Source organism: Larimichthys crocea, chromosome XVII (assembly GCF_000972845.2).
Source record: "Larimichthys crocea isolate SSNF chromosome XVII, L_crocea_2.0, whole genome shotgun sequence".
NCBI classification, from domain to species: Eukaryota; Metazoa; Chordata; class Actinopteri; family Sciaenidae; genus Larimichthys; species Larimichthys crocea.
Window position 1 is genome coordinate 9,801,308 of NC_040027.1, and position 15,224 is coordinate 9,816,531.

At 42.6% G+C, this 15,224-nt stretch overlaps 1 protein-coding gene across 1 annotated transcript in view; it reads right to left on the minus strand.

Annotated features, from left to right (window-relative positions):
• Positions 1–15,224, minus strand: part of LOC104927718 (1-phosphatidylinositol 4,5-bisphosphate phosphodiesterase gamma-1) — a 28,958-nt gene that overhangs the window by 12,283 nt on the left and 1,451 nt on the right. The window contains exons 2-5 of the mRNA XM_019277496.2: positions 5,477–5,626; positions 4,608–4,701; positions 2,179–2,226; positions 86–170 (exon numbers count right to left, since the gene is read on the minus strand). Of these exons, the coding sequence (XP_019133041.1) occupies positions 86–170; positions 2,179–2,226; positions 4,608–4,701; positions 5,477–5,626 (377 nt within the window). The remainder of the gene's footprint in view (positions 1–85; positions 171–2,178; positions 2,227–4,607; positions 4,702–5,476; positions 5,627–15,224) is intronic.

Below are 15,224 nucleotides of genomic sequence, written 5' to 3' on the forward strand. Positions count from 1 at the left end.
AAACGTGGAAGGACGCGAGTTATAGTGCGACACGACTCAAGCTGGAACATCGAGGAGAGGAAAAAGAAAAGACTCCTGCTCTGACCTGCAGCTTGTCTTTGAGAAAACGCATGTTGGGGACTCGGTAGTTGACCTGAGGCAGCAGAGTTTTCACATCCTTCACTGTGATGCTGACCAAGAAACAAGAAAGGAAAAGTACATTATCATCCTGAAAACAAACGGTACTGAATGTGTTATCAAGAAAAGTTTGTTGTTTTCCTGCAGGATTTGAAGTTTGAGCAAACTGCTGATCGAACCATGCATCGTTTCTATTTCTGCATGTTTAAAAAGTAACAGCATGTAAATAAGATCTGAAGGTCTGAAACTGCTGGAAAGCATCATTTATTGACCTAAGGAGGAAAGCAGCTTCAAGGATAAATATTGTGTATGTGTAACCTCTCTTGTAGCTGTCGATCGTGTGTTCCCTGTGTTTTTAGTTATTAAGTAAATTTAGACAGTGAGGCTTTTATTTCGCTCTGATTTTCAAGAGTCGTCGTCTTCTGGTTATTTTCATTTTTTGGTTTGAGCAGCATCGTCTCGTCCTTTTTCCCCTTGTACTCTGCTTCACCTCTTTGTAATATTAATCTGGAAACCCTGGCAATAAATAACTTTATTTCTTCCAAGGTACATTAACATCCTGAAAACAAACGATGCTGAATGTGTTACCACCAGGAGATGGCGCTAATGTCCGTCAGGATTTTACATTTCCAGGCTGAGAGTGATGACTCCTGTAAAGCTTCAGGCTCGGATGTGAGGCAGGAAGGTGACATGACTTGGACACAGAGATAAAACTTAATGTGAAGTGACGTGAAAAAAATCATCCATGCATTTATATGTAGCTCTCTTCTCTCCAGCGTAAACAGCTCGGCTTCTTACTGGTTTTAACGGACGGCATCACATCACCTTCTCTTCACTGGCTTCCTGTTCGTTTAAGATTTTACTGACATTTAAAGCATGTCTGGGTCTGGCTCCAGGTCACATAACAGACATGTTGACCCCTTATGAGCCAGCATGCAGCCGCAGATCCTCAGGTGACTTTGGACAAACCTGTCTGAGGACAGACGGCTCGCTGAATTACTTCTTTTAAAATCATTTCTTTATAGACTTGCTTTTCACAGAAAAGTGGTAGATGTGTGTGTGTGTCTATCCCGTAGTATCCTGTTTGTACTCTGTTTTTAAAGGTTCTTTAAAGGTTTAAAGGTAAAGCTTTTAATAAAAATAATAGACTAACAAGCCGTAAAATGTGATAAACCTTTAAAATGATATATTTGTTTTTTTTAAATCAGTAAAATCATATGACGGTACACCAAATTGTTTTTCCATATCACTCTTCAACAGCAGTTTTGCTGCTGTCAGTTAGAATTACAAGTATTTCAGATTTCCACTTTTTTCATCCAAAGTTTCCCGTGAACCTTTAACTTTGACTTTGAAGCCACCGCGGAGTCCTACATGTGAACATTCGCGTTCCTCGTTATGAGATATGATGAAAACAGCGGCTAATAAATGTGGTGAGATTTGTCAAGTTATGAGCTTTTTTTTCCCCGAGCCACCTGGACAATCACTTTTACTGATTAACAAAACACATGCAGCGATCGGCCGTCGGTAAGAGAGCGAGGAAGGAAGCGAGAAAATCAGGTAGAACCGAGGACGAAAATCCAGGTCAGCGCTGAGTCCGAGGCAGGACGATCTTCTGGGGTCAATGACCGCCATCGCTGCCAGGTCTGATTCGTCTCTCCACCCACTTCCCTCTGTCTAGCTACTGTTACTGTTACTATTTTCACAGGAGACAGGAAGTTGCCCTCTCCCAGCCCAACGCATCACTTCCTGCTGCTTATCAGGCGGTGGCAGGCTGTTTGTCCTGGAGTGGCTTCCACCCAAACAAAAGCATGGCCTTATTAAACGAGCGCACGAGAGAGAAGAAGACAGAAAAGTGTGCGATATGTCGCGTTGTTGGATGTGTGTGAGGTTTAGGGTCAGGGCAGATCCCTGACGGGGGTGTAACGTGTTTCTTTGACGACATCTGGATCTGGTTTCACCTCCGCGTTCCACCTGCTGTGACGGAGCGGCCGATGGGCATCCATCACGGGCTGCCGGGGAAGCTATGATTGGGTGTTGACGTGTTTGTGGTGGGTCACCTACCTGCCCTCGTGGCTCCTGTCCATGACTTCAAACTGTTTCCTCAGCCACCTACAGAGAGAGAGAGGGGTGGAGAAAGAAAACACGAGACTGAAAGAGCGATTATCAAAGAATCAACGTTGAAATTTGTCAAACCTTTTCTGCAGCGGTGGCGCTCCTACATCTGGTGGGCCTGAATTTTTGGGTCCAACTTACAGCCTATAGCTAAAATAAATGAATGAATGCACCCCGTACGTCTGTGTTTGTGTACCACAGGTGTTTTGGACCACCGGGAAGAAGAAGAGGAAAGATCAGAAATCTCATGAGAAGCAGAGTCGGTGTTGTGCTAGAACAGGAGCTGGACAAGAAAGCATTGAAACCTGTAAAGCTCAGCAGCCTCTATGGAGGTAAGGACAAGGAGAAGAGACCAGAGAGGACGTGGATGGAGGAGACAGAGCAAGAAGCTGTTGGACAAGAGTAAATCTGGTGAAATAAAAGTCTGAAAGACAGACGCCGAGCTGGACTGACTGCTGCTGGACTAGTCAGTGATATTAGCTGCTGCTGTGTTTTGTGTTGTCAGCAAAGATTCAGCATTTTATCAGTTGTTGAAGATGGAAATAAAGAAACAGCATCGTGTTCCAAGTGGAATAAAGTCCTCATGGCCTGATGGGTCCTCAAAATGTTGAATCTAAAGGAACAGCAGTTTAAATAAAAATATAATTTCTACATGGACTTGGTAAAAATGAGAAAACAAGGCTTTGTATCAACATTCATAAGCTAATACAATTATGATGGCTTCAGTAGCACACCACCAAAGTTGACAGGACATCAATTAACACCCACTTACCGACTCGAAGCTCAGTTTCCATAAATATGTCCACAAACATTTTGGCAAAATGGAAAAAACAATATGCACAATAGCTGCAGTACATTAGAGTGTCAAACATCCATGTGATCTGCACCCCAAACAGTTTACACAACTGTCATAAACAGACAAAATTAGCCATTTCATTTCCTCTGACCGTTTCCAAACATATTCGCCTCGCCATTATGTCAACAACAAAACTGTCCTGCACATCCTCACAGCCTGCCACTGTTCTCCTGCTCACACCGCAGAAGCCAGAACTGCCTCTGCACATTCATCTGGAGTAAATATTTTCAGCCCAAAACAAATATTTGTCCTGTCCGCCCCAAACCAGCGCCACCCTTTCCCGTCCGGGTTTCTACCTCTTTTGATGTGTCCAGATATCGCTTCATGACAACACGCAGGAGGTGTTAAAAATAAATAAAACATGCAAATAAATATTTCAGTGAACACGCATGCAGCGCGTTTGGAATATGCGTCTTAAATTGGGGTTTTTAAATCGCAATTTGAGGCCAAGCAGCAAACTGCAGTAACTCTTGTTGTCCACTTGAGGCTGGCTCCAGAAGTGAGTCAGTCTCCATAAGTCCCCATGTTCAAATGTCCAACTTCACAGCAGAAATAAACATGTTTACAGCCTGGTACAAAAAACAGTTTTGGTCTCTGTAGCTAATTTCCCCGTTCATGACAACTGTACTGAGGGTGAATTTATATACAACTCACCTGTTCACATTATATTAAGGCTTAAAGTTATGCAGGGTTAAGAGCGTGGACGCTTTGATTGACAGGTGGGTGTTGTTACAGGTGGTTTGTTTGAGCAGCCAGGCTTCATTCAGCCCGCCTCAGGTTCACCTATTTGCCCATTTTTAGTTTATCCAGGTGGTGGCAGAGCCAAGATGGAGACGTCACGGATACGACGTCCATTCTTTATACGGTCGATGGTTGAGACACAGCCTCTTGCCAATTTACATTCAGCACTGTTACCTAACCAACAGTTTGCAGGCTGAAGTAGAGATGCATGCACAAAACAAAAGCACACATTTCTGGTCAGAAGCAGAAACACTCCTATCTTTAAATCAGGTTTTTGGATATATGGTGGCGCAAATATCGCAACCACACAACCTTTTCAAGAAGGTTGTTGAAAGAATGAAGGTTCTCAGTCGCCCAGAGAAGGATTGTATCTCCCTCTATCCCCCTCTTCTTCACTTCTGAAGGACGAGAGGTGAAACGTCTTCACAGATCTACAACCAACCCCAGATTCTCGAAGGACGAACGATGGAGCGAGGCAGAGTTCGCACAGTCGAATAAGTCTGCCACTGGTCGAAAAGTTGGATTTTCGAAAACCCGATTTTGATGGCTGCACGTAAAGAGGAATATTAGTTTAATCTGTGTTTTTCGGAGTGAGTACAAAGACTGGAATATTTGATTCATGTAAACATAATCAGTGATGACTGGAAAAAGACAGTCTCACCATAAGTAGATGTACAGTGTATTCATAATCCACTGATGATCAAAACACATTCCTGATTCGTTTCCAGAATTATTCGATTCATTGTTGAATCACGGAAGACTAGAAGGAATTAAATCACACCTGTCGATCTGCTGTGGAGCGGGCGCTCTCTGGGTGTCGTTCATCAGCCAGTTGAGTCCGGTGATCCACATGTTGACCTCCTCCTCGCTGAAGGCTGCAAAGACACAAAGAAAGAGGACGGAGAAGAAAAGTCTGAACATGCTTCCAGTTTTAGATCGCAAGTTTACGGAGCAATCAGCTAAAGTAAACATTTATTTAAAAAGGCTGATTACAATACGTTGGAGATTAACCCTAACTAACATTAGTTTTGTCGTTCTGCCCATGACTTACACTGAATTCATCAAAGTAACGAATGAAATCTGGAATGACGGAAACATCAATACGACAACGTCCAAACCAGTTTATCTGGAGGTAAAACTGACAGGGAGCACCTGAAATGATGGTACAGTCCCGCAGGAAACTGTGTGCACACGCTACGGCAAGCACAGTAGGTCAAATATGAAACACAAAGTCTGTCTGTAAACTGTGGATGGATGTTAGAAATAAACCGAGACCAAGTCTAGACCAAGACCAGTCAGAAGGCTACTTAAAAAGTTCATTTTCAAGGTTCTCTGGTCAGGATTTTTGAAGCCGATCATCGATCACTGGCAGCTGTATATAAAATATGCAATATTTCTGATGAAATCAAAACTTTAAATATCTTGGTAGGAAGGAGAAGTTTTATAAAGAAACCCGAGAAGGAAAAGATCTACAAACATTAGACCTAATTTGCCCTTTAAACCGACATTAAAAAACATTAAAATCTATAATTTGAAAGTCTTTACTTGGTGGAAATATGTTCTTATTGAATGAGGAGATGAGATTTGGGTCAAATTAAAAGGTGGATGTGGTGTGGTCTGTGAAAACACACACAGGCAGTATAAACTAACCAGCCACGCTGAGCGTCCTGAGGCGAAACTCCAGGCCGTAGAGCACGATGAAGCAGTGGGCGGCGTCCAGTTTACGGGCCTCCTCCGGGTAGCGCTCAAAATCGCGGGAGCCCTTCCCCAACCGCAGCTCCCGGATCTCTCGTATGTCGACTGGAGGGAGGGAGGAAGGAAGGAAGGAAGGATAGTGTTGCATGAAGACAAATATGCACAACCATAAATCACAGTTTGGCATGTTGTTCATTTCCCTGCCAAACACACAGAAATCTGCTGCCGGAGAACTCAACAAATGTACTGTGTGTTCCGAGTCCAGAAACAGACATTCAGCTGTCGGTGAAAGTCTGCAGCAGCCAAACAAACTCTTTCTGTAACTTATCCTCCACGTTTATTACGAGAAAGAAAACCGTATAGAAGTCCCCTTAAACCTTTGAGGGTGAAACAACTGATTTTGACCCTAGAAAATGTGCTTGAGCTCGTCAATCTGCTCTTGCTTTAATGATTTTTAATAACTTAGTTGTACTAATTTTACTTGACATGTGTACTGAGGCTGCTTTTCTCTAGCCTTAATTTGTTTCTTCTTGTGGATTACCATGACATGCAAGCCACAGAAAACTTTTTGTTTTTCTGTTTTCTGAAAAATACCTAAAAGGTCACTAAATAACACTGACCACAGCGTATTTCCCCGAATCCTCAAACGCTCTCTGGTCCATCTGGATAAAATCCTAAGAGTCTACTGCGAGCGGCAACTTCAGTGACTGTGATGTGAGGCCAAAAACCGTCCACTTGAGGCCGGCTACAGAACGAGTCAAGAGAACTGAGACCACTGGAAGTTCAAAACACACACAACATCTTCACCAATGTGACAACACGTGCAGAAAAACGTGCACAAACGTGCATGTAAAACGGCACACGATGGCAATGCTGACCATGTTTGCCGTGTTGGTCATCTCATTAATCATGTCAACATTCGTTAATTCCCATTAAACTCATTGTACAGCTGGAAGTGTTTCCAGATTGGACGAACTGAAAAGTGTCCCAGAAATCCGACCAAGCAGCCGAACAAGTAGCCGAATAGTACAGCATATGTTTGTTTTTGTGAGTCATCAGTCATCGGTCCCTTGTGTGTGTCGAGCCGAGATGACTGAACCCGGTGCCCCGTCGGTCTCCATCACACCACTCGAGGAGAGGAGCGGCCAAACTGTATCACAACATGCCTCGAGCTATTTTCACCTACCAGATTCAATAAAAAAGTATTCATGCAGTTAGTCTACTTTTATTTAAAGACATGAATCTGTGCTTTGTTTTGGATAAACCCCCTTAAACTGTAATTTGAGGCATTAAAATGTCAATCAAATAGTAAGGAACTGAGAGTTTGTATGTTAAAAGAATTTGAAAGTTTAAGATTTGTTCAATTTATTTTTCCTAATTTTGCTTTTTCTTTTTGGAAACACCTTTTCACAAAGTTTAAGTTACATCTGTCAATAAGTAATCCATAAATAACAAGCTCATATTGCAGCAGAAGGGGTTAAGAGCGTGGCCGAGTCGGGCGACTGACCACAGTAAGTATGATGTAAACTCTGGACTCTGCTTTGACACTTGCAGCAGTCGACACACCCACAAAGAAAACCCCGGCTTATTGACATAGCAGATGTCTTGTGCAAACACACATAAACACACACTCATAGATGCTCTGGCATTCACACGCCGAACGCAGGCCTACTCTAGCACACACACACACACACAGAGGCAATTGAACTATTATTTTCCACTGCAGAGAGCCAAATGGAAACTAAAGACTTGTTATCAGCCCAACAGGTAGACAACAGGAGGAAAGAACAATCGAAGCCGTCCTCGGCAGGTTGTATATAATCCTGAATCAAACAGTCGAGAGGAGAAATCTGGTTCCTATCTGAGCCTCCTGCGTGTGGAGACGACAGGGAGCACGTTTGGCATGAGATTAAGAGAGAGGTCCATTATCTTCAGATGGAAATACGTCCATACTTTACAGAGATGGGATGAGGGAGGGTTCAGAGCTGGAAGCAGCAGAGACACGTAACTCAATCCGAGTTTCTACCCACAGAAAGTTAAAAAGGACAAGTCGCCACAAACACAGTTTATTCCTGTTGCACAGAGCAATAACTGCCTGATGAATTAAAGGATAGGACTCTTGATATTCTAAATTACTCTTATCGTCAACAGATCCCAATTAAAAACAAGCAAAAACTGAACTGATGCTACTAATAAATGAGCCTGATACATCTTCTCCAAAACACATCATTGAGCCACACTGGCGTTCCTTCATCACCGTCCTGCTGCCACAATTACTAAAGCACCAAATGTGGATTCATCCACCGCTCAAAATAGTCCCCAACAAGCAGCTAACCAGCTTTTTTTTTAAAAGAAATGACTGAACGGTTTATTGTTTTTAGAGTCTTTGGACAGCCACAGAGAGGAAATCAGACTAACACATTATTGGTTTTGGTCTTTCCATGGCAATATGAAAAATATATAATAAACACCAGCCTCATTCTTTAATTCACCAGACAAAAAACCCTCCAGTGGACCATTTGGGGGAGAGAAAAAAGCTGCAGAGCATCTGGACCTGGATCCATCCAACTCATGAACATTTATATCTGCAGATGACTTGCAAGTCTGAACCTTTATTAACCGGTTAATGTCCACACACGAGCAGAAGAGGCAAAAATCCACTGGAATGTTTTAAATCAGTAAAAGTTTGTTTATTTTCCAGGAAAACACCTTTGTCTACCAATGAAGTCATTATACTTGTGTGAAATTAAACATCTTGATTTTGTTTTGAGCCACATGTTCGCTAAACTTTAAACCAACACAGGTCGTGTGTCCGGCATCACACCCGTGCTGGCTGTTCTACACTGATTACCAGTTAAATGTAGAATTAATTGTTCAATCAACTATAACACACAACATGGATTATTGTGTAATGAGACCACTGAGGCCTTTTGGTGGTCCTGAAATCTAGACTTAAAACCAAAGATGATTGAGGGTTTGCATGTGTGGTTCCCACCCTCTGGACCCGACTTCGCCAAACAAAAAAAAATCAGTCGATGGCTTTAAGAAGCTGCTAAAACTCTGTTTCTTACACACTTCTGTTATTTTAGTCTTTTACTTATTAACTTCACTGTTTTATTGTTTTTATATTGTTCTTTTCAGTTAAATAAGTGAGCTTACTTACTTCTGTAAGTAACATAAAAAATGCTGTGGAGCTTTTCCTCAACATACTAAATATAGCCGTAGTCATTAATAGGTTAATAACTTTACTTAACATTTGCTACTAGAAGTCAACCAGAGAGATTTATCACAACCGGAAAACCAAAAGTTGTTATTATTGGCTTAGTTACAGCCTCTAACCTCGACTCTTTGAGTACAAACAGAAAGCGTCTGTAGCATTTGAGTATTCAGAACTTTAAACTGCAGAAATCTGCATCAAATGTTTCAGATTCTGATCAGATATCATCATTTATAATTTAATTTATGAGAATAAAGCTTGATGTTCAATCATTTTGGTCGTTTTAGACTAAACTTTGTGTCAGTGTTGGTCCAGTAAATCAGACATCATAAAGCTTTTAGATGTGTTCGAACAAAAGAGCCTCACGGTCAAAGTTGACTCATTTTCCTCTCCAACTATTAAAATAATCCCCAAAAACCTGCTGTTTGTTTTTCTCTGGTCTTCCCCTTTTATTACTTCCTGCCATTTAGTCTGGACGTTGGACAATCAGGCGAGCAGATGAACCGCTCACCACGACTGTGGTAACACACACACACACACACACACTAATAGGTAACACACACACTGCATGATTCCTCCTACTGTGGCCTTTAATCCTGGTCCAGGCTGTAAACATGGTTGTGATAAAGAAACACACACACACACACACACACTTTGGTCTGATGTGAACTTAACAGGAGGGAGAGGTGAAGGGGGGGATACTATCGACCGTCTCATAGAAATAAAACAAAGAAACACTGTGATCCGTTAATGCGACGCCACATTATTGTGCGTTTCACCACCAGTTAAAAACAAACTTTCTTCTCAGTCAGCTCTCGGCGGCGTTAGACTGAGCGGTTCTTGAACGCACCGCGAGCTTTGCACGCTGCTGACCTGAAACCACCAGCCGTTGATAATTGCAGTGCGCTTCCAGTGAAACAAACTGTTCCTGGTACAGCTGGTGACATCACTCCTCTTACCAGATGGCTGAAGTCTAACTCGGAGATTATAAATTACAGGGAGATGAGAGTGAAATACAAGCCGGAGGGAAGTTATAAAATGGATAAACGAATGGAGAGACGGGACGCCCGATTGAAAAGTGGTGAAATAAAGTCGCAAGTAAATATGAGCAAGGGTTGGTACGGAGGCTGACGGAGGGTTTCACCAAATAAGACTGACTCTAAACCTTTTTATTCAACATTAAAATAATTGATATGTTGCTGGTACTTTACAGTTTCATAGATCTTTGAGTGTACTCCTTTTTCAAGCAGCCATTGGTTTCCATTCTGTAAATATGAAAATTTCAGCCTTTCTCTCCGCAACTGCCACTTTCTTCAGACATTCAAAACCACCTACATGCACATTTTGGTTTTCCTGACAAGTCACTCTTTTGTTATTGTGTGAATTTTACATACATAACACACATATCATCGCAATTGTGTGAACAAATTATGACCAAAGTCTTTCTTGAAGCAACATTGTGAAAGTTTTCTACCATAAAATCCTGTCGACGCTACACTGACTCGTAATCAAGAGTTTCCCGATGGACAGTGAAGTAAACTGCCGCCAACTGTAGCTGCTGTTAGCTCAGTTTGTTAGCCAGGGTGTGAGGACCGTGAGCTATTCAGGCCCAGGGTGCGGGGGGGGAATGCTGAAGAAGAAGAGTGGAGCCGGTGTTGTGCCAGAACCAGAGCTGGGCGAGCAGGCAATGTAACCGGGCTCAGCAGCCTTTATAGAGACCGGAGACATGGACGTTGACAGAGGAAGGTAAGAAGAGGAGTGGAGGAGAGTGAGCGAGCAAGAAGCCGGCAGACGAGAGTAAATCTGGGACTGACTTTTAGTCGTTGGCGAGAGCTTGGGGTGTTTCGGTTTCGTGGGTTTGGAACGTGGCCACCATAGTTTCTCCTTCACGCTGGACAGCGGAGGGTGATGCAAAGAGGTTGCAATCAACAATTATGCCGAGTTACCACTAAATCCTACACACTGGTCCTTTAGGAGACAGTTAATTGATTTGCATACTGGCTACTAAACAAAAAGATTAACCGATTATTAATGATAAAAAAAACAGTATGACGGTTTGTTTATGATCCTGAAGATGGAGGACTAATGCTAACTTTATTTTTAATATTAAAGCATTATTTATATGTATAAAAAAGTATCTTAAGTTTTCCTGTGACATTTATCTTTGCCCTACATTAAAAGAAAAGTTTACATACTTTGGGTTTATTTAAATATTTTTGCACATGAGTTATTCTAAAAGATGTGTTTAACATTTTTAGCCAAGTTTGAGCACGCTTTGGTTAACCCTAATTGTGTTCCTCATTGGTGCAAACCACCCTGAGTATCTCCAGCATCCAGCGTCTCATTTGTGGTCCGTGTCTCTGCTTCCTGCAGAAGATGCTGGACCTTTTGTTTTCCTGCAGCGAGCCAGTCCTTCAATCTGAGACGGGAAGCGAGACACTCCCTGATAACCCCACACTTCCTGTGCTCTCAGGATTTAATACCTCAAAATGTTTTCCAACGCGCTCATCTCAAAGAAAAACACTGATTTCAAGTGCGCGTGTGTGTGTGTGTGGCAAAGCCGAGGAAGAAACTTTATTTTAAAGCAAACACTAGGAAAAAAAAAAGTATCATGCAACAAAAACAAAGGAAGGAAAAACAGGAGAGAAGAGGGAGGAGACGAGGAGACAGAGCGAGGGGGTCATTTAGATAAATATGAGCGAGACTTCTGAGAACAAAAGACCAAAGCATCGGGATGAATGACCTTAAAATTCAAAAAGAAAGCGAAAGAAAGTGAGCGAGAAAGTGTAGTGGGAGGTCAGAGAAAATGAGAAGGGTGTTTAGGTGGGTGTGTGGGTGGGGAGGAAATTGGGAAAGGACAGCTGGAGGAGGAAAATGTGGAGGCGAGAGAAGGAGGAGGAGGAGGAGGAGGGAGCAGAGAGATAGAGCTGTGGGAGATAAAGTGAAGGAGAGACCCGCTGAGTTCCTGGAATGTGCTGGTGGGTTTGTCCAGAGGGAGGTTGTTTGTAAAGGGGCGTTTGTGGGTTATGAAAGCGTCTGTGTGTGTGTGTGTGTGTGTGTGTGTGTGTGTGTGTGTGAGCTGTGTTTTCATCAGCCTGACATTGTGTAGATTCGGCCTGAATGAGCGGTGGAGGTGTTTGCTGTGGTTTCGTGCATGCTCCGTCTCGAAGTTGTTGTCCCTTCGGATTATCGTAGGCGCCGTTTATGCGGTTTATGATGATGGATAAATAATTGATGGAGCTCCCTGAGCAGAAACAACACCTGCGTGAGAGCACCGGCCATTAATCTCTGAGCTTTCATAGAGACGACAGAGGAGGGGGGTTACTGGAGATGGAAAAAGAAAACTGCAGTGGCCCTATAAGAGCTAAGAACACTGGAAGTTCAAAACACACACACGGAAATTAAGAAAACATCTTCACCGATGTGACAACACATGCAGAAAAGTATGTGCACGACCGATATGAGCTGGAACAAGCAGCAACCTCCACAAGTGCAAAAAACTGCAGTTCCTCAAACGTCCACTTGAGGCTGGCTCCAGAAGTGAGTCAGTCTCCATAAGTCCCCATGTTCAAATGTCCAACTTCACAGCAGAAATAAACATGTTTACAGCCTGGTACAAAAAACTGTTTTGGTCTCTGTAGCTAATTTCCCCGTTCATGACAACTGTACTGAGGGTGAATTTATATACAACTCACCTGTTCACATTATATTAAGGCTTAAAGTTATGCAGGATTAAGAGCGTGGACGCTTTGATTGACAGGTGGGTGTTGTTACAGGTGACTTGTTTGAGAAACCGGGCTTCATTCAGTCCACCTCAGCTCCACCCATGCATGCGAGACTATGTCCACATCTTATAGTCTATGAGTTGGGATAAAAACATACATAAAGGCTGCTTTCTTATACAAATAACTTGTTATACATAATGTTAACATTACGTTACATAATAATTTAACCAATGCTACTTGGCTGCTGCTTCTCTCCAGCTCTGTGTTTTGGTTTGGGAGCCTGTAAGGGACAACATTAAAAATGATAATGCAGAGAATGACAACATAATTCTGAATTTTCCACATTTTTTACGTGTTATTTGAGTAATGGGAATAATGGAAATGGAATAATCCAGTTTTTATCTTCACAGACTCGTTCTCTGATTGCATAAGTTATACCTCGCTGTACATACAATCTATATGACGATAATTCAAATTAGAAAATTAAAATGCAACATAAACAATGTCTCCTGATTTGTAGATTAATGACTCAGCATAAGATAAAGGCTACGTTAGCAATAGTCGGCTAAATACTGGCAACAACGCGCGCGTTCGTCAGTTTTTATCTGTAGATTCTGTTTTCGTGCATACGTGTTCGTCCTTTCGCCCTCGTTTCTCTCCTCACAGTGTGTTTTTAGAAACCCTGCATATGAGTTGAAGATGTTTTATTAGAAAGAATCACCTTCAGCGGAGTGATGGGAACCGAATCTGACAGACTTCTCAGTAAACCTATTTCTATCTCGTAGGGGAGGAGTCTACCATAAAGTCTGAGAGTTAGAATAACACATGGCAGACAGAAGGAAACTCTATCATGCCAGTTGTGAATGCCATAAGTTTCCTCGGTGCTAACAGACACTGTAACAAATCCTCCCCCCAGGCCACAAAATCCAGGGCGCAGACAATAGCCTCCACACCCCAGACAGGCAGCACGGTGCTCCAACAGGCCGGTTCAACGGCACGACAACAGCCCACTGCTTCCAGTGCACCACTGCCACTTGACTCCGCTCCAGCAGGCTGCCTCGGTCGCCTCAGCCCACAACCAGTCAGTCAGTCAGGGAGACAGGAAGCTCGGGGCAGGGCGAGGACTCATGGATCCATGTGGCAGCAGCATGCATGCTCTAACGTCTGGAGAGTTACTGGGAGGCTGACACGGAGGAAGCAGAGGTCAGTGGGTCGTGATCCGTCTGTCCGCCGAGGAGGCCTCAGCAGCAAGTTCAGGTCAAGATAGGAGGGGAGGGGGCAGGCCACCACAGCTACATGTCACAAGCAGTCACACTCATTCAGAAGAAGCCTCAAAACAACACTGTAGAGCGTAATTTCCCTGCATCAGCAGTTCTGTGATGATGTAAGGATGACCAGGAGACAATGCTTTGGGTTTGGTCGAGAACCACCGCTTTAAAACGCGCGGACACAGAAGAAGAAGAAACCGTCCCTGGTGTTTTATTTCTGCATTTGTCAGCATGTTCTCTGACACTTCAGCCTCGGCTGACGTTTCAGCATCTTTCGATAGAGGATCTGTGACCGACGCGCAACACAAATGACGCGAGGAAGGTGAAAACGACGTGTGTACAGTGTATGTGACGGAGACGCAACAATGCAATGTTCTTATTATGTTGTTAAGTTAATATGTTGTGTTTTGTGCACGGACAGATGATGATTTAACTTTGTGTCTCTTTGTGGTTGTTTTGATCCCTCTGTGGTGCTTTTAAGTCTCTTTGTAGTCGTTTTACGTTTCTTCTTAGTTGTTTTGGTTTATTTGTGTCTTTTTGTAGTTGTTTTCTTTATCTTTGTTGTTGTTTTGAGTTCTCAGTGGTCATTTTGTTTGTCTTTGTAGTTGTTTTATGTTTCTTTGTAGTTGTTTTTGGATAATTTGTAGCCTTTTTGTGTCTTTTGTAGTCGTTTTACGTTTCTTCTTTAGTTGTTTTGGTTTATTTGTGTCTTTTTGTAGTTGTTTTCTTTAACTTTGTTGTTGTTTTGAGTTCTCAGTGGTCATTTTGTTTGTCTTTGTAGTTGTTTTATGTTTCTTTGTAGTTGTTTTTGGATAATTTGTAGCCTTTTTGTGTCTTTTGTAGTCGTTTTCTGTATCTTTGTTGTTGTTTTGAGTTCTCAGGGGTCATTTTGTTTGTCTTTGTAGTTGTTTTATGTTTCTTTGTAGTTCATTTTGTTTGTCTTTGTAGTTGTTTTATGTTTCTTTGTAGTTGTTTTGGTTCATTTGTAGCCTTTTTGTGTCTTTTTGTAGTCGTTTTCTGTATCTTTGTTGCTGTTTTGAGTTCTCTGCGGTCATTTTGTTTGTCTTTGTGGTTGTTCTGGCCTCTCTGTAGTGCTTTTGAGTTTTGTTCTAATCATTTTATGTCTCTCTGTGGTCGTTTTGCAGCTCATTCTAGTCATTTTGTGACAGGAGTCTCGGGTGTTGCTGTTGGTTTTAAAACCTGCAGTTTAACTAAAGTGTTTAATTCACTCTGCAGATGAAGCTTACTGCCACATACCTCACTAATGTTACTGTAGCAGCCTCTGTCTGCTGCGCGGCTGTAACATGAAGGCAAAAAAACAAATATTGGATTTGATTCAGTTGGCAGATACTCTGTATTAACAGATCAGGACATCCCAGCAGGAAATGTCAACAGTCACTTCATATGGAGGCTCTGTGTGCACAAGCCAAGGACCCCGAAGGGTCAGGGCCCCCCCTGGGTTTGTGCCCAGTAGGCCCACTCAGTAATCACTT